This window comes from Halichoerus grypus, chromosome 4 (assembly GCF_964656455.1).
Source record: "Halichoerus grypus chromosome 4, mHalGry1.hap1.1, whole genome shotgun sequence".
NCBI lineage: Eukaryota > Metazoa > Chordata > Mammalia > Carnivora > Phocidae > Halichoerus > Halichoerus grypus.
The window spans coordinates 16250556-16276131 of record NC_135715.1 but is presented as its reverse complement, the minus strand read 5'-3'; the positions used below and the strand labels follow the sequence as shown (position 1 = coordinate 16276131).

Below are 25576 nucleotides of genomic sequence, written 5' to 3'. Positions count from 1 at the left end.
ACTAATTTAAATATCCCATTTATGAACTATTCCAAATAATAGCAGTTTAATTGAATTTAGTGTTAGTACAGATTTGTAAATAGGCTGGAGCAAAAGTTTTTATCAGTATGCATTTGTTATTATGTTAATGACAATACTCTGCAACATATTTTGATTTGAGTTTGTATCAAATTAAGATTTCCTAAAATTTAACAATAAATGAAAGAAGAACCCAGCTACTTTGGAGGAGTAGTAAATGGTATACTCCTAATGTTAACGAATGCTCTTTCAAGTGGAAATCATGTGGTCTTGTTCTCTTTGACTCATAGAAGATCATAGATGTAGGGCAAGACTTATGTAAAATATTATCACTGGTTCATTGATACCTTAATCACAGGATAAATTTTTGTATGAAAAAGACCTTTAGAAACCATTGTTTCTAAGTTAAGTGGATGCATTGGGCATTCCAGATCTTACCAGTTTATGACCGTGTTCTTGTTTTCTTTGCAGAATTTTTCCGAGAGCTCCTGGAGAATGCAGAGAAGTCACTGAATGATATGTTTGTACGGACCTACGGAATGCTGTACATGCAGAATTCAGAAGTGTTCCAGGACCTTTTCACGGAGCTGAAAAGATATTATACCGGGGGCAATGTAAATCTGGAGGAGATGCTCAATGACTTCTGGGCTCGGCTCCTGGAACGGATGTTCCAGCTGATAAACCCACAGTATCACTTCAGCGAGGACTACCTGGAATGTGTGAGCAAATACACAGACCAGCTGAAGCCCTTTGGAGATGTACCCCGGAAACTGAAAATTCAGGTCACCCGCGCCTTCATTGCTGCCCGGACTTTTGTCCAGGGGCTAACTGTGGGCAGAGAAGTTGCAAACCGAGTTTCCAAGGTAATTGAAAATCTGCTGTCTTTCTAATCGGTCTTCCTCGTTTACTCTGTTTTTAAACAACTGTTAAAAAAAAACAAAAATCAAGGTGAAAGTTCTCCCTTACAGCACTCCTTGCTCTTAGAGAAATCAGATAAATGTCAAGGTTTAATTCTGTTTTTGTTTTTTTTTTTTTCCTTACTTTGTGTGAGAGAAGACAAGATTTCAATCCATTCCATGTTTGGAACATAATGTCAATATTTATCAGCGATATAGCAGAGAAGCTTTTATCAGGAACGGTGCGGAAACAGGTGTTTTGTAACCATGACCACTTGGCACTTGTGATCAGAGTTTTCAGAACGATAAATAGTCATGAAACAGTCCATCCGGAGGTTATAATCCTCAAGGAAGTCACAAGGCGATAGTCTTCCTGAGGTCTGCAAGTAGAGACAAGCTGCTGTTCAGGACACCAGCTCCTGGCATTTCTTCTTCTTTATCAATCTTGTGAAAGTGGCCAAATTCCTTAGTAGTGGAGGAAGATCCCTTTGCTAACACCTGTAGAACTGGATTAGGGAGGAATAAGGAATACAAAGTATAGATTCTAGCGGAGAATTCCTTTTGTTATCCATTAGCTTTGTAATTCAATGCCATGTATTGCATTGGGCTTAAAAGCAAGATAAATCGCTAATACACATCATGCCTTTCCTTGAGGATGTCTCTAAACCTTTAATGCAAGGGGTCTTTCTCCACTGCTTGCTTTAAACATAGACTGTTTCCTGTGTATAGGATATTTGCCTCATGTTTAAATTCTTCCTTGACATTCAACTGTTCTTATGAGTTGGGCTTGCCCATTTATGAGGTCAACCCAACAAATAAACTGAAAGATGGTTTACTCTAAGAGGTAAAGTAAAAACAATAGCTAACAGGAATCTGGTATTATGTGGCCTAAAAAGGTCATATTTGTACAAAGATTAATGACAAAAACTACTTTCTTATTGCAGAGCTGTGACAAAGAGCCACATAGTTCTCATAACTATTGGTACCATCCTACCATGTTTCTTTTTTCTCCACTTTGATGTCCTCAGTATTTACATCTTGCATAAAAACTGTGTATACCCTTAAAAAATGTTTCTCCATGGCACTATTTATAAATTTCATAGCAATCCATTTTTAAATTACCTGTTCCTACCAAGTTTATGTGAGCATATGGAAAGACTATTTTCAAGAAGGCTCTAAAAAGGTAATCACATGGGACTTAATAATATAAAGGACATATGATTCTGATGTAAAAATCAATGTTTTTTTTTTTAATTGAAAATCAACAATATCCTAGATACCAAAGGAACTAGAGCCCCAAAAGTGGATTAATAAGGAATGAGCCAGGTAGAATGCAAGAGGAAATGTGATCATCCGGGAAAATCTGTAAAATATAGAGAAGTACAAGAAATAAATATGTATCCCATATATTCTTGAACAGATAGCTTTTTTGTAAAAAAAACAAAAACAAAAAACAAAAAAAACCAGTAACTTCAGTTACAGTGGCTTCATATTGAAGTCTTTGCCTTTGTTGAAGAATGAAACACACAACCAGCTTTTAAAACACAAGGTAAGAAATTCAAAGCAGGGACTGATGTATGCAACATCCTCGATTGTTTACTTGGATTCTGGCTGAGTGTGAATAATGTTTAGAAGTATATATTTTGGCCTGGGGACGTGCTGGTGCGGTAAGAGAGTGTTTTCTAGCAAAGTATTTAAAAAGCCTCAGGGGTGGCTGCTGCCGATTCTCAGAAGGTGGCATTAACAACTGCCCAGTGCTCGCTTCGGCAGCACATATACTAAAAAACAACTGCCCAGAACTGGCACCTCCCTTTTAATCATTCCCTGACTGTTCAGTGGGAGGTCCTTGTAGATCAAAATCGAATCTACTAGTCTTTCTGGCATGGAGGTTGACATCATGGAACATCCACCAACAGAGTATGACTTTTCATTTTTTTTCCAAGCATGATGAGGAGGAACACTGAGATCATGCTTCTCCTGATCCTTGCATGGTCAACATTCATTTGCTGAGCAACTGCTGTGGGTTTGTGATGTCGTTTGTGGTATGGAATCATGGAATGTTGACTGTTCTGTGCAGATATTGGCTTGTCTGGCCTGAGTTTCATGAGCCCTAATCTACACAAATCATAAATCCCATGCTGACATCTGGGCCCCACCTTCTAGTAGAAAGATAAATAGAAAGAGAGAGAGATACAGATAGAGATATGTGGTTTAAAAGAGGCTGAGAATTTTTTTTTTCTAAAATACTTTATGACTCAGGGAGTTAAGCATTTTTATCAATGAACTTTCTCACCTAATGATTACCAGATGATCTATAGCTGACTAAACCAGAAATAGATCTACTAGGATTATTAGTGTGCTGATAATTTTCAGCACCCAAAGTATTTTTTTGTAATAAGAATAAAATATTACAGGGCTAAATATATAAAAAGGAGAAGCAAGAATGGTGTTGGAGGTATAAGCCCTTCATAAATCTGAAACCTCCCTGTGGTCCATTACTTGAGTGGTTTAGAGTTGGTGAAATGATTGCAGAAGAGGGAAGGAATTCAGGGCAGAATTCCCAACTGGAGATCAACAAACTAGGTCATCTCCTGCGTCTTGGTTTGGAGAATACTTTTTTTCTTTCAGTTTCTCTTTTCTCTTTCAGTGGCTTCTTAAATCTTGGGGAAGATGTCGTTAATAGCTTCTAATTAATTGTTTTGACTGGAAAATTTATCTCTTTGGCAAAACACAGCCATTTGACACAAATGTTTTGACATGATATCATAGGGAATTTTCTTACCAGAAAAATGGAGGAATACTTTGTAGGTATCAACACAATTATTTTTTAAATTTATCTTTGCCACCTTATAGATAAAAGCCTTGTCTTCTTCTAGGCACTGAATGGAGCTACTTAATTTTAAGTAACTGTAACTGGAGATCTGGTTCTTAGAAGTATTAAATGATTTGGAGTATCTGTGGTCAATTAGCCAGGATTCATTTTCTCTTTGAATGACTATTTTTTTCTGAGTACCAAGTGTTGACAAAATAAGATTTGGTAACTTGTATCCTTTATTGGTGGAAGGATAAATGGACATGTTCACTTTGGATAGCAATTGGAAAATAACTCTACTGTTGAACAAGTGCATATCCTAAAGCTGCTGTTCTACCCCTGGAGTGGACCAGGGATGTACATGCATGTACAGGTAGATATGTGAAAGAATGTTAACAGCAGCACTGTTTACAATAACATGAAAAGTAAAAAGATCACAAACGTCCCATCTGTGTACATCATGAGCTCTTTACACCCTGAAATCCTAGAGGGCATTGAAAATAAGTGAACTATAGCCACACTCGTGGATGAATCACAGAAACCTCCTTTTGAGAGAAAAAAAATGACCAAAGCACACAATCTATATAAAATTCAAATAATGTAAAATGAAGCAATGCAGTATTTAAGAATAAAAAGATATGTGAGAAAAAAATTTTAAATTGTAAACACAAACATCAGATGGTCATTACCTTTGGGGGTTAGGTTTGGAGATTTTATAAAGGAGAGATATACAGGGGTTTCTAAAGTTATTAATAACATACTGTTTCTTAAGCTCTGGGCTATGTGTGTGGTCGGGAGTGGATTTAAAACCATTTTAATGAAAAGTATTCAAGTGGAGAAAGACTCTGCCATCGTTCCTCTCTGATTCTCTTCATCTGCGCAGATATGATCAAGTCCCTGAGCTGTCCTCATGAATTTATCAATTTTACTGCTGTCTGTGACTTGTTAACCATTCACTTTCCATGCCCCGTACTGTGCTGAATAATATCAGGTAAGCATGGAAGGCAAAGCTCTCAAATGAAGATAAAAGCAAATTTTGATAATGTGGTCACCTGGAGAGAAAGAATCTACACTATTCTTTAGCATTGTCCCTTTATTAAAACACCACTCTCATTCCCTTATATATACCCATTCGTGACTGAGAACATGGATTGCAGCTTGTCAAACACTGTGAAACACACAGACAGAGGCCTGCATAAAGAGGTGTTAACAGGTTGTCTACTTAGACCAAGCTTCAGCTGTTTATCATGAAGGCAATGTAGAAATGACTCTCGTGTCTGCACTGGCCTGTCTTGATGCCATTTAAAAAAAGAAGACATGACTTTCCTATCTTTCTGCTTTAATAAAAGTGACTTCTATGGGTAAACACTGTAAATTATGTCAATACAACTACATCAACTATGCAAGTCATTTCAATGACTCATTCCAGACAGTTTGGGTAAATAGTAGAGCTGAGATCCAGAGAACTTGCACTATTGCCAAAGACTGTCATGGATCTTTTTTTCTGTCTTTCTGTCTATGTATCTATCTGTCCACCTATTCATCCAGGCATTAACCTAAAATCCTTCTTTCTTGTGGATCATGACTTTGAAAAGAAAGTCTGGCTTTTAGTCTTTAGGAAGACCAGAATATTTTCATCAGTAGACACCTGCCATATCTACTACACAGACTGTCGTTTTTGCATGAAGAGCCTCTTAGCTGGTTCATCCACCTGAGTAAACAGCTTTGCATTAACAATGCAATGCCTAGAAAGCAATAAACAGAGAGCCAATTTTCAATAAATGTGGTTGATGGGCTATAAGGCTGAAAAAATTTATCATCAAATTTGATGAAATGAAGTCTATGAAATCCATCCATTGACAGCATTCTCTGATCACAGTGGAAAACCATTCTGAAGAATTTACCATGGATGTAATTTACAAGAGAAATGGTATTCTATTTAGCTGTTTGTTTGGGGGAAGGAATTTATGATATAAAGTAAGACCACCTGTTGTAGCTATCACCTGACTCATTTGTCTTGTGCCTTTTATGGTGATCTCTTAATTGGAGCTAACTTCTTTGGAGTCATCCAGAAATGAAAAGGACCACTGAAAGGTCTTAGGTGAATGAAACCTTTTTATAGTTCTTCTGTGGTTAGTGTATTTTCTTCTGTAATTGATGATTATTCAATGTAGGTTACTTCAGTAATTTACAGTGTTAGGAAGAATAGGTAAACCTTTCGAAATTATCAATAATGCTTCTATGTTTACAACTTTAAAATCAGCATAAATAATACATGCTTGCTGCTTTTATATGGTGGTGTGGACGTTATATTTAGAAAGTACTTTGCAGTCAATAAATAAATAATTTCATGATAAAAATAGTAACAAAATACAAGTACTAGGAGCCATAACAATGAAAATAGCTTATTAATGTAATTCATTGAAAATGTATGAATTTTACCAAGGTGTAGGTGCTGTGATAAGCTCTGGAAATCACAATATTATAAGAAAGTCCTGGTGTCAGAAGAAGAGAAGAACATTTCCCCTCAGGAATAGCATGCCAGATACTACAGATGGGTTTAGACAATTAAGAGAGACAGTCCCATTTAAATTAAACCATTTTGGTACTACCCAAAGCAATCTACATTTAATGCAATCCCTATCAAAATGCCACCAGCATTTTTCACAGAGCTAGAACAAATTATCCTAAAATTTGTATGGAACCACAAAAGACCCCAAATAGCCAAATCTTGAAAAAGAAAAGCAAAGCTGGAGGCATCACAATTCCGAACTTCAAGCTATATTACAAAGTTGTAGTCATCAAGACAGTATGGTACTGACACAAAAACAGACACATAGATCAATGGAACAGAATAGAAAACCCAGAAATAGACCCACAACTATATGGCCAACTAATCTTCGACAAAGCAGGAAAGAATATCCAGTGGAAAAAAGACAGTCTCTTCAACAAATGGTGTTGGGAAAACTGGACAGCTACATGCAAAAGAATAAAACCGAACCACTCTGTTACACCATATACAAAAATAAATTCAAAATAGATGAAAGACCTAAATGTGAGGCAGGAAATCATCAAAATCCTACAGAAGAACATAGGCAGTAACCTCTTTGAACCCAGTGGTAGCAACTTCTCACTAGACATGTCTCCAGAGCTAAAGGAAACAAAAGCAAAAATGAACTATTGGGACTTCATCAAGATAAAAAGTTTTTGCACAGCGAAGGAAACAATCATCAAAACTAAAAGGCAACCTGTGGAATGGGAGAAGATATTTGCAAATGACGTTCTGATAAAGGGTTAGTATCCAAAATCTATAAAGAACCTAGCAAACTCAGGGCGCCTGGATAGCTCAGTCCGTTGGGTGTCTGACTCTTGATTTCAGCTCAGGTCATGATCTCAGAGTAGTGGGATCCAGCTCCATGTCAGTCTCCGTACTCAGCAAGGAGTTTGCTTGGGATTCTCTCCCTCTCCTTCTGGCCCTCCCACCCCTGCTCTCTCTCTCTCTTTTTACAAAAAAAAAAAAAGGAACTTCTCAAACTCAACACCCAAAAAAATAAATAATCCAATTAAGAAATGGACAGAAGACATGAATAGACATCTTTCCAAAGAAGACATACAGATGGCTAACGGGCACATGAAAAGATGCTCAGCATCACTCGTCATTAGGGAAACACAAATCAAAACCATGATGAGATCGTCAGAATGGCTAAAAATAATAACACAGGAAACAACGGATGTTGGCAAAGATGTGGAAAAAGGGGAACCCTCTTACACTACTGGTAGGAATGCAAACTTATGCAGCCACTCTGGAAAATAGTATGGAGGTTCCTCAAAAAGTTAAAAATAGAGGGGCACCTGGGTGACCCAGTCAGTTAAGTGTCCAACTCTTGGTTTGGGCTCAGGTCATGATCTCAGGGTCATGAGATCAAGCCCTGTGTCGGGCTCCAGGCTCAGCACAAAGTCTGCTTGGGTTTCTCTCTCCTTCTCCCTCTGCCCACCCCAATAAATAAATAAATAAATAAATAAATAAATAAATAAATCTTTAAAAAAAAAAAGTTAAAAATAGAACTTCCCTACAACCATAATTGCACTACCAGGTATTTACCCAAAGAGTACAATGTTTATAGCAGCATTATCAACAATAGCCAAACTATGGAAAGAGCCCAAGTGTCTGTCAACTGATGAATGGATAAAGAAGAGGTGGTATGTACATGCAATGGAATATTACTCAGCCATCAAAAAAAATGAAATCTTGCCATTTGCAACAATGTGGATGGAGCTAGAGCATATGATGCTAAGTACAATAAGTCAGTCAGAGAAAGACAAATACCATATGATTTCACTCGTGTGGAATTTAAGAAACAGAACAGACGAACATAGGGGAAGGGAAAAAAAAAGAGAGGAAGGCAAGCCATAAGAGTCTTAAATATAGAGAACAAACTGAGGGTTGCTAGAGGGGAGGTGGGCAGGAAGATGGGCTAAATGGTGATGGGCATTAAGGAGGGCACTTGTGATGAGCACTGGGTGTTGTATGTAAGTGATGAATCACTAAATTCTACTCCTGAAACCAATTTTACATTATATGTTAACTAACTAGAATTTAAATAAAAACTTTTTAAAAAACCACTTTGGTTATTTTGATTAAAACAGTTAAAATTTCTCATTAAGTTCTCTTGCAAAATATATAGCTTAGGTGTATGAATTTGAAAAATGGTTGAGATAAGAAGAGGGCAGAAATTGAGGAAAATGAAGCCATTTATTTCCAATGCATTAAAAGCTATTTGTGTGGGGCGCCTGGATGACTCTGTCGGTTAAGCGTCTGACTCTTGGTTTCAGCTCAGGTCATGATCTCAGGGTCCTGGGATCGAGGCCCAAGCCGGGCTCTGTGCTCAGTGGGAGTCTGCTTGATATTCTTTCTCTCTTCTTCTCCCTCTGCCTTTCTGGCCTCTCTCTCTCTCTCTGTCTCTCTCTTTGTCTCTCTAAAATAAAGAAATCTTAAAAAAAAAAAACTATTTGTGTATTCTTTCTTTTTGTTCTTTTTGTAGCTTGTGTCTCTTTCTAATACCTATGCCTAAATTAGGCAATTTTATTTTAAAATTATACTACCTATTGGAATTCCATTAAAATGAGCACCTTTCTCCCTGTTGAATTTAGTCGTGAAGTTTTATTCATATTAAAAGGAGAAGTTAACAAGTTCCTTAACTCTGTCTAAATACGGCATAGCTAGGAAAAGTCTGGGAACCACAGTTCTGCCTCTCCTGTACTTAACAGGTATAGTCTTCCTCTCCTTTACAGTCCAAGATGGAGTGGTTGTAATAACCCAATATTCATCTGATCCAAATGTGGATTCTTGTATAAGTGGAGCCGTTTTGGAGATTTAGTTCCACCCTCATCGATAAACGCTTATTCATTGTATATTATATGTCAAGTGCTCCTGGTAAGTGCTTGAGATACCACAATCAAGTTAACATATTTGCAAGTACTAATTGGGAAGAGAGAGACACACACACACACAGAATCAATGTATACTGAGAGAATTATGCAGTAAATGTCCTGGGAACAGAGAGGAGAGGCATCTAGCTTCATCTTGTGTGCTGTGAAACTTTCAGGGGCATCGAAGTCCGAAGCACACGTTGAAGGATGCATGGGCATTGGGCAGACGATGAGGGCATCCGGCACAGTGAAGGACGCTGGAGGCAGAAGCACAGAGGGATGAAACCAAATGATGTGTGCAGGTAGCTGCAAGCACATGGTGTCCCTGAGGCATAAAGTGCAAAGCAATGAATAGCTAGAGATGAAGTTGGAGACCTAAGCTGAGCTCTTGAATAAAAACTATTTCACTAACAATTTCGTGCATGGCAATTTTGCCCGAATAACAAAAAAAAAAAAAAAAAAAAAAAAACAAAACAAAACACTTTCTGTGGTTAGAAGCATTCTAGTATTTTTGAGGAACAAATGTATGCCGAGCACTTACTGTGTGTCAGGCATTATTCTATAAGAAACAGGAAATAATGAGTAGCATTGTCCTTGAGGAAATCAAAGATTATCCAAATGTTCAAGTGTGGTGTAAATGATAAGGATAAAGACAGAGATCTGTATAGAACACTATGTGAATCAAGAGAAATACATGTCCCCCTTTCACTGTAGAGTAGGTAATAGTCAGACTCAGACTTTAAGAATGAATAGGTGTTACAGAGGGAGAAAGGATGTAAGGCTTTCTTGCCAGGGGCCCAACAGGTTCAAAGGCACAAATCATGAAAGGTCATGGTGTTTAGGAGAGGATGCCAGGAGGTCGATTTGAATCATATTATTTAGGTCATATTTTAAGTCCAGGAATGTCTTGGACTTGGCATAGGCAAGGGGTAACAGTGATTTTTCAAAAGACAAGTATCTGATCAGATACTCACTTTAAAAAAGATGGTCCATGGGGATGGTAATCTGGATTGCGAGCCTGACGGCAGGTGCAGTGATGAGGACTACTGCAATTGCTCAGATAAACAGTGATGAGACGTGGGTCAACACAAGTAGAGCAGAGTGCAGAGCACCCCAGGAGAGACAAACACACCAGCAAGTATTCAGGTTGGTGTGTCTTCTCGGGCTCTCTCCCCAGCAGCGAGCACAATTCCCGGCACAAAGTTTGTTCGCGTTTAATAACAGCTGTCTCCCTGCTGACTGGTTTGAGAATCACCACCATATAAATGTTTGTTGGCAAAGGATGGTAACATTTGGCTAGAGAAAGAAAGGAATAGGATCAGAGGAAACATCAAAACATATAAAGATTTAAAGAGGATAAAGAGAAAGAAGACACCTGACAAGAGCCAGAAAAGCATATTGTCCTGAAAGGAAAGGGAGCAGAATCTCAAGAAATTGGGTAATCAGCGGTATCAAATGTTGCAGGTAGTCACATGGGAGGCACAGAGCAAACAGACCTTCGGATTTGGCCATTAGGATGTTACTAACTAGCAAGTGCAGTGTGACCAGGCTGGTATTCAGTGATTGAGAAGTTTTCTCTTCTGCCACTCACTACACATTCTAGAACAGGCTGAACAAAGCATGGTCCATGGACTGGCACTCCTGAGCAGGCTGATATGGTTTTGCAATAAGGACAAATACTGAAAGTATTTTAAAAATCTTGATAGCAATTTCACATTGCCCCAGCATCCTAGACACCATCAGCAGACTATTTCGTGAATATTGTTGAACTCGCCTGATGAGTCTCCTCGTTTGAGCTGCATCTTGGTTATGCTCCGTCGGATTAGGTATCAGGTCATAACATACTGGGAAGAATCACACAACCAGCCAAAGCCTGTCAAGATCATTTGAGCCTCAGATAGTCAGTCTGAGATGTACTATTCTAGAATAATGCTAAGAATACAAAATAATCTATCTGGCTTGGTTTTATTGGTGTGTCCAGGCTTTCTCCTTCCTATGTGCAGTTTCCCTTTACCCCTTTTTTGCGGCTTCCTGACCCAGCCATTTCCCCTGGGGCGCCTTCTGTGTGTTCACAACCGTCCTGGACTCCTGTAAACCCGTTTTGATTTACAAATATGTCTGCCTTGGCCCCAAAAGTCCGAGAACTCCTCTGGGGCCACAGAAAACGTGTGCTAAAGGCAGACATCTTTGTTACTAATAGGGAAGGGCCACTGGTGAAATGTGCCAATTAAGGTACCACACAGATAAAAAAGGCCCAAGGATAAAACTCTAGTACAGTAACTCAAAGAATGCTGCTTCTGAAATGCTTCGTAAAGAAAAACGGACCTGACCCTTGATTCCAGTGTCAACGCTGACCCTGTTCTCGGCTGTGTATCTCCGAATGCTTCTCCTACTAGAAGGTTCTGTGTAACAAGATTTGAGCCACAGTCGTGTTGTAATTACTTACACATGCAAAAGCACATCCAGCGAGCTGACGGGACACCTCGGGCTGCATGCTCTGATAGGCCGAACTTAAAAGATTGGAGGATTTCTCTTCTATTGTCCCATCTTCAGAGAGTTAGTGTAACAAGGACATTCTCTGAGGCAGTGTAGAGGTTGATGAGCCCAGATACACGTGAAAAGGAATTTTAATAAAGCTTGGCAGATCTATGGCATTAATAGTGCTGACATAGTGAAGCAGGACTTACGTCAAGAGTATGACATATTGGTATTTTTTTTTAAATGAGGTATAAGGTCCTGCAGATATTTGACTGTGTAGAAGATGGGGGACATATTATTACATGCCATACATTTTCTCCACTGTTATCTTCGTGATTACAGGTAAGGGTTATTCCCCCTCATGTGTATGCATTTTACCTCTTCGTCTTGATGAGTGATCGCCCAAACACAATGGATCAATCCCAGATGCTCGGAAAATAGCAATCATCTCACACAATGTCGAAACTCTACATTTTCTTGTGTCTAAATTGGAGAGCCAAGAGTGAAAATGGACAGTTCAGAGTGTCAGTAATGGGATAATGGTGACTTTGACATTCAGATGTAAGTAAAACTGTAGCCTAAATCAATAGATATTCCAAGTTAACATCAGTTGACACTTAAGTGGCTGGCATAAACAGATTTTTAAAAATTCATTTTTGTCCTTGCAGAATGTGCTGCATGTCAAAAATGCCAATGTCGTATTTAATAGTCAGCAGATGGCAGGATTTTATATGGAAATTGTATCCTCTTCAGTTTGTAGTGTCTTAAGAAGTCAGGAAGGAAGGCTTTTCTGTGTTCATTCTGGATAGGATTTTGCAATCAGAAAAATTCATTCATTCAACATTTTAAGCATTCATAAATACATTAATTAAGAAAAATTATTATTCTGTATACTATCCACATAGTACTTATGAATATGAGTCTCTCCATAAAGAAATATATTAGTTGATAAATAATGGATGTTAAAACTTTCCTCATTTGCTCTTGGCTTTCTAAAAACCCATTTCTTACTAAAAGTATAGGCATAAGGCAACATTTATTTCACTGTTTTTCAATGAGAATGGACAGCAGTTAGTAAGAAATCTAAGATTTTATAGCGCTTTAAACAATAGCAGAGAACCAAGCACTCTGCAGACATCCTCATTCCTTTCTTCTTAGGCTTTTGGTGCTCAAATGAGAGGCTGGGCCAAGGAGAATTTAACCATACTTGCAATAAAGCATTTTATTGAAAAGACAAACCTTATGATATCCTGCTGCATTTGCAGACAGAAGATAACTATATAAAATATTTATGATACTATTTCCATAAAATACCAGAAATACCTATTTTGGAATGGAGAAAAAAGTACCCTGACATTTTGGCTAAGATGGCAGATAGAATCCAGATTGAAAGTCTTTTTTATTTGTGCAGATTTTTTTTGTTATTAATAACAGTTATCACTTTCTTCCAGCAACAGTCCAATATACCAATTGTTTAATACATTGTAAAACTTCCAACTCCTAGCTATCCCAGCTCTCCCTCTTGGATCAATGTATAGTTTATCACTTGTGTAGTGATTATGGGACCAAATGAATTGGGGAAATGAGATAATCTGATGAATCACTCAAGTCAAATAGCCCTTTTTTGTTTTGTTTTGCCCTTCAAATTACCAAGAAAGTTTAAATAAAATTTTTACCCTAGCTTAGATCACCTAGATATTTGTTTTTTATTGGTAGTTAGTAAAATAATTTTATGCATTTTTGCATATTGTTTTCTGACTATAAAATCAATAGGTGCTCATCTAGAAAGAAACACCATGTGGAAAACACAGAAGAGCACGAAGAAGAAAATAATCCTAAATTCCCACCACCCAACCAATGTCAAAGATTGATTAAAAGATAATCAATGTCAAAAGTTTGTGTTTCTAGTCTTTTTGCACCTCTAATATATTTTTATATTACATATTGTTGAATCATGTGGGATGATTCATTTTGGATTCTACTTTTTTCACTGCAACATCAGAAGTATTTCCCCACATCAAAAGCATTTCTTTAAAAATTCCTCTTATTTCTTAAAGAATTATTTTACAACCTAAAGACTTTGTTTGCTACCAATATATCTGGGGATCTGTCACAAATAGTCACCCCCTGGACATTCTTGCTAGGAAAAGGAAACAACTGTTTTAAGTAGTTTATGTGTGTGTGCATGTTTAGCTTTACTCATTTTGCACTCTGAAATGCCAAGATAACGTGAGAGTTCCATGATTTCCTTATCATGTATTTAACTGTTGAAATTTACAGACTGGTTTATATATACTCCAGAGGGCTTAGAAGCAGTGTTTTTATTTTTTTATTTGTGTTGTGTTGTGTTGTTTTGTTTTGTTTTGTTCAAAAAGGAAAAAAGGTATAAACATAAAGCAGAGGCAGGAATGAGTCTGACTGAAAAATGTTTATGAGAACTTCTTGGGCAATCTTCCCCATTGGGCCAAAAGTCTGGATCTAAGCCAGATTGCAAACTTGTGGACCTTGATCCTAACTGGCCCATAGGCATGTTTTATTTGGTATGAATTCTTTAAGATAAGGTTTTATAATGGGGAGGGTTGACATAAAATGTGGCTTTCTACAATTTCTGAAGATATCACCAACCTGGCCCTGTGTTCTGGATGGCAAAAATTGGCTAGAGTTAAAGAATATTTAGACTGAGTTGTTTTGGGTGGAGCTTTCATGGATTTAGTTTGATGCCCATCTGACCACTCCCATATTTGGCCAGATTGTGAAGTCAGTATTGCTTGTCATCTATCAAAATGTGTGGCTGTTTTTCTCATAATAGAGAACTGTTTCTCTCTACCTGTGTCTTTACTAAAAGTGAAAAAGTGAGAGACAAATAGGGCCATGTTTCAAGAAAAAAAATGGTAGGAAGTTTATTTTTTGGGAAGTATATATATTCCAAGTATTTTATAGGCAAATATGTTTAAACTATGTTTAAAATAAAAAAAAAAAAGTAAACTTCACTTGTAATTATTGACTCCTTGGCATTCGAATGTGCCAACCCTCCTTTAAGCCTTCTGTTAGCTATCAGTATGAGGTAGACCGTATTCTTTAATCAAATAAAAGCAAGCCAAGGGCTAAGGAAGAAACTCTACTATTCTTAGTGTTGGAGTCACTAAAGAATCCCCCCTTTTAATGTCTTAAAGAACATCCTTATACACAGCTGGAAGTTTATTCCTGCCAAAATGGACCATAGTAGCAAGCACAGGCCTAGAATTCTTCCCATCAAACTGATCATAACTTCATCACTATTATCAAATTCTCTTCAGATCTAATGCAAATGGAAGCCAGCAGTTATTGAATATGCCAGCCACTGGGCTAAGTACTTTCCACACATTGTCACTTAATTCTTATGCCAAACCTAAGATCTAGGTATGGTTATGATCCCATTTATTAGATAAGGATCCTGGGGCTGTGTGGCAAAGGGTCCGTGCTATAAATCTGCACTGCCTCCCCTGAGTTGGGCTTTGTCTGAATGTAACCACCTATGTAAAACTCCTTGGTCTATGGCGATGCTGTCCAAAAGGAATGTGATGGGAACCACAAATCTAATTTAAAATGTTCTGTAAGCCCATTAAGATAAAAAGAAACAGGCAAAACTAATTTTAATGGTAAATTTTTAACCCATTATATCCCAAACATGGTCATTTAAATGTGTCATCAATACAAAAATTATTAATGAGATGTTTTATGTTTCTTGTAATAAGTCCTCAAATTTCTGTTTTGCACTTATAACAAATCACACTTTTGGCCTAGCCATATTTCCTCAGCTCAAGAACCGCATGTGGCTAGTGGCTAAGGTATCAGACAAAGCAAATATATAGTTTTAATGCATCATCCTCCTATTTGGGGCAAAGAATTTTAGGAACTCACACCAGGAAGTCTGAACTCTTGTGGTGGATTATTGATACAGTTCGTCCGGTTATGAGGAAAATAGAGAAATAGTCTGTGTTTGCATAATGCATTTGGGGCCCTGACTGGCACTCTGACATAAATAACAGACGCTTTATTGAGAGATTTGTTCTTGCCAGCCCCTCAGAGGTTTTGCATGTGGTACTACCAGTGACCATAAGTATAATGAGCATCAGGAAGGTTGTAAATCATCATGGATGGGTTAATCTGTGGTTTTGCACCTGCCCTGGGGAGGTGGATGAGAAATGTTAGTGCAGGAGTCAGCTGGCATCTGTGGGTGTCTGCATCCATTGTAAACAACATACATGTCCAAATATTATCACGGGGGGCTCTCTGAAATTTTTGGCTCTTAAAAGGGGGCCTTAATACTCATAAAGGTGACCCATCCTTGGATTAAAGGACTCAAAACCACATGACTAATTTGCATTCAGACAGATTTGAGAGTATTTCCACATTTTGGGGGGAAAGAAGGTACTTTTCAAGTCAAAGCCCCTGAAGTATTGGCTCGCTTAGATTTCTCATAAAACATTTTAGCACATAGGTTTTAAAAGAAACTGGCAAACTACAGTTTTAGTGAAGTACTATTTGGATGCATAAGGTGATGCACCAGAGGTTGACAGAGTTGACATTCCTCTTCCCCAAATGCCTTTCACTGTCGGGTATCATAAGAAGGATCCTATTCAATAACTCCTATTGTGGAATTGGTACTTTCATCACCACTCTGAAAACTTTGATTTGTTATTGAGTTTCCCTTGGTGATCTGGAAGGTCAGACCACCAGGCAGAAGAAGTTGGTTCTGTGGCAGCCACCATGTTCTGGATACACAACGGTTTCCCCCCAGGCTCAGAATACCATTGTGCTAGAGAGCTGACTTTAGACTTACTTTATAATTCCATTCATTAAATTAATTTAGAATATGTAAACTGATTTGTTGGGAGATTTAAAATCATTTCCCTCAGGAGAGTGGAGAATATTAGGTTAGCAGTTTTTCTGAGCACGGCTTTGACTCAGTTTCAGGGGGCAGGCAGTTTAATGTCAGCATCCCATCATTTTAGCTATGCAGTGTCATTTTCTCTCTACTTTTCACTGCTGAGTCAAAAATCTATTCAAGAGGTTACAAATATGTCAGAGCATTTCCAAGGGAGAGAAAGTTTGTAGGTAACTTCTGTCTAGCCGCAGCCTCAGATTCTGACTATGCATTCATTCCAACATCTACGGCTGCATTTCCTTTTCCACACTCAGCAACCCTACAAACCAATTTATTAGGAACTGAGCTTAATCATTTGGAGCAGCATAATCACTTTGTAGTCTCATGCTGCTTCGCATGTGTGTCCCTCCCTTTCCAGAAACTGGCTCAGTTTCTGAAATCTAAACTCTGATCACCCGAAGCGCAATCTGTTGCCTCACTCGGGGCAGCTCTCCCAGCCTTTAGGCTCTGCACCTTTTCCTGGGCATCCTGAGAACATTTCATCACATGCCATTTTGAGGAAGTCACTGTCCTGATCATAAATCCCAGCAGTATATTGCTTGTCAATTACTCCAGTAATCGGGAATGTTCTACTAAGCGCTTAGTGGTCTGCTAGGAACAGACCTGCACACCACATCCCTCGATGACAAGAGATTGACAGGTCCGAGGTCGGAGGCCAAGCCTTCAAGTCCTCAATCGCGCATTCACCTTTCTGCCCTACATCATTAGTCCCAACTCAACACCCGGTTTTATTCCAGGTTTGCCCCACATGAAAGTTTGTGTGACAGTTTCTCTGCCACGTTTCCTACCCGTCATGCCTTCTTCTCCCCTCTCCTCGCCACCATGGGGAGAGGAAGGCATCTCATACCTCGTCTCTTAACCTCATTCAACACTCGCTAAAACCTGCTCATCGTCACTTCCGGTGTCTCTAGGTAGCTCCTTTTACCGAATCACCTAATCAGTTGTGGGGTTTTTGTTTTGTTTTTTGGTTTGTTTTGGTTTGGTTTGTTTTTTTTCACTCAGCCTCATTTCAGAATCTCTAAACTAAGCTTTAACCACGTTCATGTGGATTTGCACATACATTACTTTGAAGTTTTTACAACATTTTCCTGTGGGACGGCCCTCCTCCACCCGAAGATTGTAGCTCAGTACCCAAAAGAAGAGCAACCATTCTATCTTCAGTGTTCCTCAGAGCAAGCACTACTGCAATTTGGATATGACAGACATTGAAGAAATATTATTACTACTGTTATATTAGTTTTTTTCCCCCTTTCTTTCATTCCCATCATGGTCGGAAGAGTGGGGAGGGATAATATCCATCAATATATCCTCTCCCACATTGTTGTAAATAGTGCCCTGAATTTCCAGTGGTTTTAGAAAAGGATGTAATATAGGTCCTTCTACAATTCTACCTCCCCCCCCCACACACACACAAAAAAATTAAATACTTAGTGCATGTGATTACCCAATAGAGCTGTAGCTCCTTTTGTTGGGACATTCATGCAGAAAGACACCGTAGACAACTAAAAGAATAATGACTGGGTATAGGCTGAGAAGCCATGCATCCCCTTAGCTATCACCTAGATGATGTAGTAGCTTGAGATCTGTTGAAGAGTAATGAATCTTCATTCATATTCCAGATTTCCAAAATATATCTATATCCTCTATCTATATGTAGAGGTGGATATCTACACTGTTTCCATGGTTAGTGAAGCAACTGTTCTTTCACTCATATTTTCCCATCATGCCTTACAACTCTTCTATCCAGAAGTTCCTGGACTATATGATCACAGTTTAGTTCAGTGAATTATTACTGGAAAGAAGTGTGGTTTCATAGTCTTCAAGCCTCAACATTGTAGATTTTCTTAATGTTCTGTTTCTTAGAACAGAAGAGAAAGATGTGCCAGAATACTGAAACCTTGAGGATATTTTTACTGTGAGTTATAAAAATTATTAAAGCGAAATGAAAGAAATAAAGAAAACAACTAATCTCTTTTGTAAAGTGCTCACATTGCACACTTACAATTAAGCTGTTCTGATTTCTGTAATTAAAATAATTTCCTCTGAGAGGCCTTAATAGTTCATGCCCATGAGTAAAAAATAAAAAAGGTTGTTGTCATGAATGAAAGATTGAAAGAAAGGTCTTATTCACATGCTTTAGTTCCTATGAGAAATCTTTGAAAACAAACCAGGCATGAAAAAGGCAATCAGTAGAGTTAGCCGGGGGTCATTTTAGCAACCCATGGGAGGTACCAGCCCATGCATTTATTCATCCCTTCATTTAGCAAACATTTATTGGGCACTAACTCTTTGGCAGGTGCAATGGGTACAATGATAAATAAGACCTAGCCCTGCCCTTAAAGAACTTTCATTCCAAAATGGGTACCAGACAAATGAATAGTAGAGACTGCTAAGGGCTAAGACAGAGGTATGCATGGGTCACAAGAATGCAGGTGCCCATTGAGACAAGCACATCTCATGGGGACTCTTATGTCTTACTGCATTTTATTTTGTCAGTCACGGGTTTAATGTAAAAAGGAACATGAATTTTAATAGAGATATGAAAATTCACTGTTTAGACATTGAGAAAATAAAATTACATAAATAATTAGAATGTATTTATTGATTAAGCACAAAGTACCTGTCACTATCACTATAAATATTTTATTGTGTGTTATTATATATGTATATAACATGAAAACATGCCATATCATAAACATGAATATGAATATAACATAGAAGATAAGTAAGGAGAATAAAAGCTTGATGTAATTCAGAGCTCACTAGACCAAGAATAGAAGATAGCTGGGATTGAATTCTTACTTTGATCCTAATTAGTTGTCTGAATTTCTTTCCTCCTTGGTGAAGTGAGGGGGTTGGACTAGATGAAATGCTTTATTGGGAGTGAAATTTCCAATGTAGCAATTATTGGGGTCATAGACATATGACCTATGCACTCAAGAATGCACATCTGGACATTTGGATCTGTGTGGGAAAGGGCTGGTCAAGTAATCCAATAGCAATCGATTTGAAAGTCGTAGGCCACACTGTGCTATACGGCATGCCTCTTCATTTTTTTGCATGTGGCTTTGGAATCTATCCAGCTACTGTTTCTGGTTGTCACTTTTTTAATTGGGCTCACCTCTAATTTTAGGATGACACAGTTTACTCTTATAATACTAGGTTGTTGCTGTTTTCCTAAATCACTTCGAATTCCAAAGACATGTTGAGCAGCAGGATACCTGTATGCTTAATGGGTTTCCGTGGGCCTCCTAGAATTCAGCCTGCCCATTGTTCCGATTCAAGCATTATAGCTACCATGCTGAATTTTCTTCAGTGTTTCATAATTTTAATTTTGGCCCTCAAGATGTATTTGGTGTTAATGCATGTTGCGGCCAGAGATAATGGATGCCCTGCTAAAGAGAGGCTTTTGCAATGTTTTCTGTTGACTCTCACATTTGATTGGCATGTGTGTCCTAAAAAAAATTGGCATAGCACCTTGTTAGTGGGCACACTGCCATCCAACAGTTGGGGAGAAAGTTAGGCTGAAAAGTGATCATAAATGAAGTCAGCTGGGAGTGTTCAGGAATGTGTGTCAGGCTCTCCGGAGTAGAGGGAAGCAAATACCCTCATGGAAATCTTTTTTCTTCCTTTATGCGAGTTTCCACTGACTGTAACTTTTCAGGAAGATTGGAAGACTTTGGCTAACTTGGAAGAATGAGGTTTAAAATTTAATTGTATAACAAAGCTACAAAACAGCATAATGTTTCTATTGACAGTTTGTTCAATCAGTATTCAGGTGGGTATAGTATATCAAATCACTTGATCAATTGGCTGTCGTGTATAGAGTAGAATGAGTTGGGGGAGGGGGGTATTCTTCTGTCACTTGTTACCTGGTAGAGTTTTCTGAGTTATCAAGCCTCTGTTATCTCATCTGCCAAGTGGGAATGATGAAAAATCGGGATGAAGAGTAGTTACAAGAGATAGAAATATAAAAAAGGTGTTTGGTAAACAAAAGCAGATTCTTATAATGAAAAATATGAGGTGATACTAATGTTTTACATAAAATTGAAGCAAACAAAATATGTTCCCAAGTGGTCAACTATAAAACCTACCAGAGCAACATCAATATTAAAAACTGTCATTTTCAATGTTATGAATAGCATGATCCTAATTATGGCATACCATATCTGCTTTGGGGAATACTTTCCTTATCTGTACTCTGGCCTCATGATGCACTGCAATATAAACTTGTTCAAACAAAGAAAAATGTAGAGAGGTCATCTAGGATTTTGGTTTTTTTTCTAATGGTTTTAAGTATACACGCCCTCCGCTTTGGAAATGCTTGCTTTCTAGGCTGCATGTGAGAGTCATCTTGGGCTGAATCCCACTGCAGTTTTAATGAAACCTATCCACTAACCTGCTAATTAAAGACCAATGAGGGTATGCCTAGGTGGCTCAGTTGGCTAAGTGTCTGCCTTCGGCTCAGGTCATGATCCCAGGGTCCTGGGATCGAGCCCCGCATTGGGCTCCCTGCTCGGTGGGGAGTCTACTTCTCCCTCTGCCTCTCCCTCTGCTTGTGTTCCCTCTTTCTCTCTCTGTCAAATAAATAAAATCTTTAAATAAAATAAAATTTAAAAAAAAGAACAAGGAGGACTTTCCATTTTGTAAAAGACGATTTGGTCTTTAAATAAGTAAGGTTCAGTAGACATCACACTCCTATTCTTTTCTTTACACACCCTCCAATGAATCTTTAAGATTTTGTTCTAGACCATCAATTAAAGCCAAAATAAATATTCCAAATAATTTCATGATTTCTCCTGGGAAATTTCAGGACTTAACGAGTTATTTCCAATATATCCAAAATAAATGCCACTAGTTCTTCCTAACTCAGAATCCTGCAGGATAAAGTTAAAGGTGAAAACATTTTTATTCATTAGTCTCTTTACCTGGCCAATTAATAATTGAAAACCACTGGCGAGAGAAGATTTCTTTTTCAGAAATTTCCAGTTCTTGTACACATGGTTTTATTATTGATTGTACATGAGAACAGGCTGTGTTACCATTACTTGCACCTTTTTGTTCCGTGAGTGTTGACTTCAAAATTATATTTCTTCTCTGTTGGATCTCACGAATGACTCTGATCCAGTTTCTAACCTAGATGGATATTTCACTCTCTTGCCAGTTGGCTAGTGTCCTACGACAGAAGGTTAACTGCTTTTGTGCTTATTCTTAAGAGTTAGGTTTGGTAGCAAAAATTAGATTCCTAATGTTGACATTTCCATCTTTTTTTAAAGTTATGCAGATAACGTAAACAAATTCCAAGGGTTCAAGTACTAATTTAAAATATAGTTGAACAGATAATTGCAAATATTTTTGGAGAAATACAGAAGAAGTACTGTTAGCAGGGGCGCCTGGGTGGCTCAGTTGGTTAAGCGACTGCCTTCGGCTCAGGTCATGATCCTGGAGTCCCAGGATCGCGTCCCACATCGGGCTCCCTGCTCGGCAGGGAGTCTGCTTCTCCCTCTGACCCTAACCCCTCTCATGTGCTCTCTCTCATTCTCTCTCTCTCAAATAAATAAATAAAATCTTTAAAAAAAAATTAAAAAAAAAAGTACTGTTAGCAGTGTTTTGTTTATATTAGGTTGCTTCTTCTGACTTTGTAATTAATAATGAAAATATATATTATCTATAACCTAAAACATGGCCCAAGAATACACTATTTAAATGATATGAATTTTTTAAAAATGCACTCAGTCTTCTGGAGTATAATTCTGTGGGTTATATGGTATCTTATTTGATATTCTGTGTTCTTGTCCATTTGTAACTTTTTCTTCTTGCTAAATTGGTTGGTGTGTATAAGGTCTTAGCATCACTGTGGCAAAGGAACCATTACATTTCTAAATAATGTAAAATAATCAGTTCATTTCCATTTTACTATCCTCCACTACATATTTTATTACTTTTTAAACACCCTGTAGAGGTTAAAGTTCATACCTGATTCACTGAGTAAAGCTTGCAAAATCATTGTCCTTAACAAACCCTTTATATGCAGAATGAATTGTTCTAATAGACTTTCCTATAAAATGCCTTAAGTACTACATTTCACTCCTAAAATCTTCAATCGAGATGCAATCAAAGGTAAGAATTAAAAATTTCACTATATTCAACACATGTACTCAAGTTGTTTCCTTTCCCTGTGGTAGTCGATTCCTTTAGCTTTACACTGTGACAATAATTTTATCTCCATGAAGTAACATAGCTGATCAAACTCAGATTCCATTCACGAGTCTGAAGCATGCTAATGTCATGTGATTACACCTAATGATACATGCTAATGTGTTTTCTGAATTTCCTTACTGGATCTCTGGAAAGGAAGACAAATCCAATTTTTTTTATAATTTTTTTTTCCAAATTCAAGTTATCGTTGTCTTTAGGCCATGGCGATATTTAAGTATTATATGTGAACATTATTGAAATTCACAAAACTCCTGAAGTTGATGAAACACAGTAACATGTTCATGAGGACAAAGTAAAAGGACTGTAGCTATTGTCAGAAGTCAGAATTGCCTTAGCCTTTTCCATAAATCATGGTGGGAGTATCATTATCATATGCGACTAATGACACTTCATGTTGTGAAACTGATTACAACCACAAAACAAAGAAAATAAAAAAGAAATCACTCGAACACCTTACATGAAAAGGTTAGAATGTCTCTTCCAAATGATTATAATTTGATTACCCAGCTAGTCTATTAAACATAATTCATTGAAACCCACAGAGACCTAACAAATTTTCCTGATGATATACAGATTCCTTTCAGTTCTTTCTCGTAAAAAACTGAGTGAGCAGTTTTGGAAAGAGCAATAATATCTTTTTCTCCATCCCATTTCTCATTTGGAAATTTCTGAATCTGTGTTTATGATCCCAGGGTACCTCTGTTTCTCTCACAGTACTAGTGTTTAATTTATTCACAGATAACGTTAAACCTCATTATTTGAGAACATGTGTGTGTGTGTCTTTTTTAATATACTTTTAGTTCTTCAAGTTCCAAATCACTATTTTCCCCCTATAGGATATATTCACGTATTTTCATTTGAATTATATTGTTAAAAATTTTTGATGGTAGTCCACAGAGGGCCCAAGTGAGGATATTCTTGGCATTTCCTCTTTTTGGGGGGGTGTGGGGGGGCAGAGGGAGAGAGAGAATTTTGAGCAGCCTCCATGCCCAGGGCAAGCCCAACACGGAACTCGATCTCAGGATCCTGAGATCATGACCTGAGCTGAAATCAAGAGTTGGGCACTTAACCAAATGAACCACCCAGGTGCCCCTTGGCATTACCTCTTAAAAATGGTTTTAATATGTAGATTATCAAGAAAAGAGATGTTTTAACTCGTGCAGACATTTTTTCAATTTTTAAGAAGCATCTATATCCTATATATATAGCTTATGTGTTTATAAGGAATAATGCATTTTAATTATAAACTACACAGTGTTCATATCCATTCATTATGATTAGCCCATTTATATATTCTGCTTGACAACACACTCTTTGTCTCCTTTTTGTTATTTATATAAATTTACAATGTTAAACCTTCTTTTATTAAGACAGTCCATCTTTAAAAATCTAGTTTACTTATCTTCCCACCTATATGAATCTAAATCAGATTACTTTCTCGGATGACTATGAATTGGTGAGAGGGTATAAGCAAAATTCTCTGACTCCCAATTTGTGCTGAGGATAAAGCAGCATGTTCAAAAATGTTTTTAAGTCCTCTGCACCATTAACATTCAACAAATGTTATTAATTGAACACTTAATTAGTCTCAGGTGCTGTGATAGGCAGAGTGGATCAAAAGATCTGAGAGGCATGGACCCTGGCTACAAAAATTGCATAATAAGACACAGAGGCCTGTAAACAAATGAGTAGACTACAGGGAAATGAGTGAAACATGGCTAACAAAGATATTTGCACAGTTTACATCGAGGAGTAAGTGATAAATTCTGCATCCATGGTGAAAGAGACAGTTGGCGAGCATGTTTGGAAAGAAGCTAGATGTACACCGATGCCAGGACTAATTTTGCAAGGATGGAGATGAGTTTTCCAGGTCAACAATGTGTGGAAGGTTATTCCGTGCAGATGGGACTGGGAAGGACAAAGGTATGAAATGATGCAGCACGTTTGAGGTGGTTCTAGCATAAATTACAAGGTACCAAAGTTTGGAGAAGAAAGCCACATCTGGACTGTGAGTCTTGACCATGGTCATGAGTCATCTTAATACATCTTCAGCCTATCTCCAACCCTGTTTCTTTCTGACACAGTTTTAGAGAAAATTCTTAGTTAGGCAAAGCAAAAATTTTTGTGGACTTAATAAAGGTAGAAGTTGAAGAAAAATAACAGTAACCATCTTTTCTCATTGCCACTTCTTGCTACCTCTTCCTAGATGTAAGTTCTTGTTCAGCATTTCCTATATGAAAATGGCACGACAATAAACAATTTGCAGTCACGTATCATGTATTTAGTACCAACTGTATGCAATGCACTTCACTTGTCACTAATATCACTCTGAAGGCTTTTTTTCACATCAGTCGCTATAAGAGAGGCTGTAAAATTTATCTGTATTGGAAAGAGGAAAATAGATCACAATAAATTGCGAACATGCCAGGGAGTTTACTCATAAGCAGCAGGAGAGAATCAAAACCAGTTTTCATGTAGAAAGAAAGCTACAGACTGAAAGAAGCACTCTGTGGGAGATGACAAACCATAAAAATATCGAGATGTTTCAAAAGATTTGGAAATAGTCAGCTATGTCAACCCATTGTGAATTCTATAGGTGGTTTAAGGTTTGTGCAGATGCTATCCGGAATAATTTGATCAGGTCTTAGCTACTTTAGAGGGTAATAAAATGGTGGTTTTGCCAGCATGTGCAAGTGATACTGTAACATTACTTTTATCCTTGGAAATTAGACATTTCCTGTATCTCTGAATAAAAAGAACAAACTGAAAGATTCAGGCCATTCGCAGGGTCCTTGA

General features: G+C 37.7%; 1 protein-coding gene across 2 annotated transcripts in view; it reads left to right on the top strand.

Annotated features, from left to right (window-relative positions):
- GPC6 (glypican 6) overlaps positions 1 to 25576 on the top strand; it is a 1066736-nt gene that overhangs the window by 542174 nt on the left and 498986 nt on the right. For both annotated transcript variants that reach the window (XM_078070190.1, XM_078070191.1), the window contains exon 3: positions 490 to 881. In XM_078070190.1, the coding sequence (XP_077926316.1) occupies positions 490 to 881 (392 nt within the window). The remainder of the gene's footprint in view (positions 1 to 489; positions 882 to 25576) is intronic.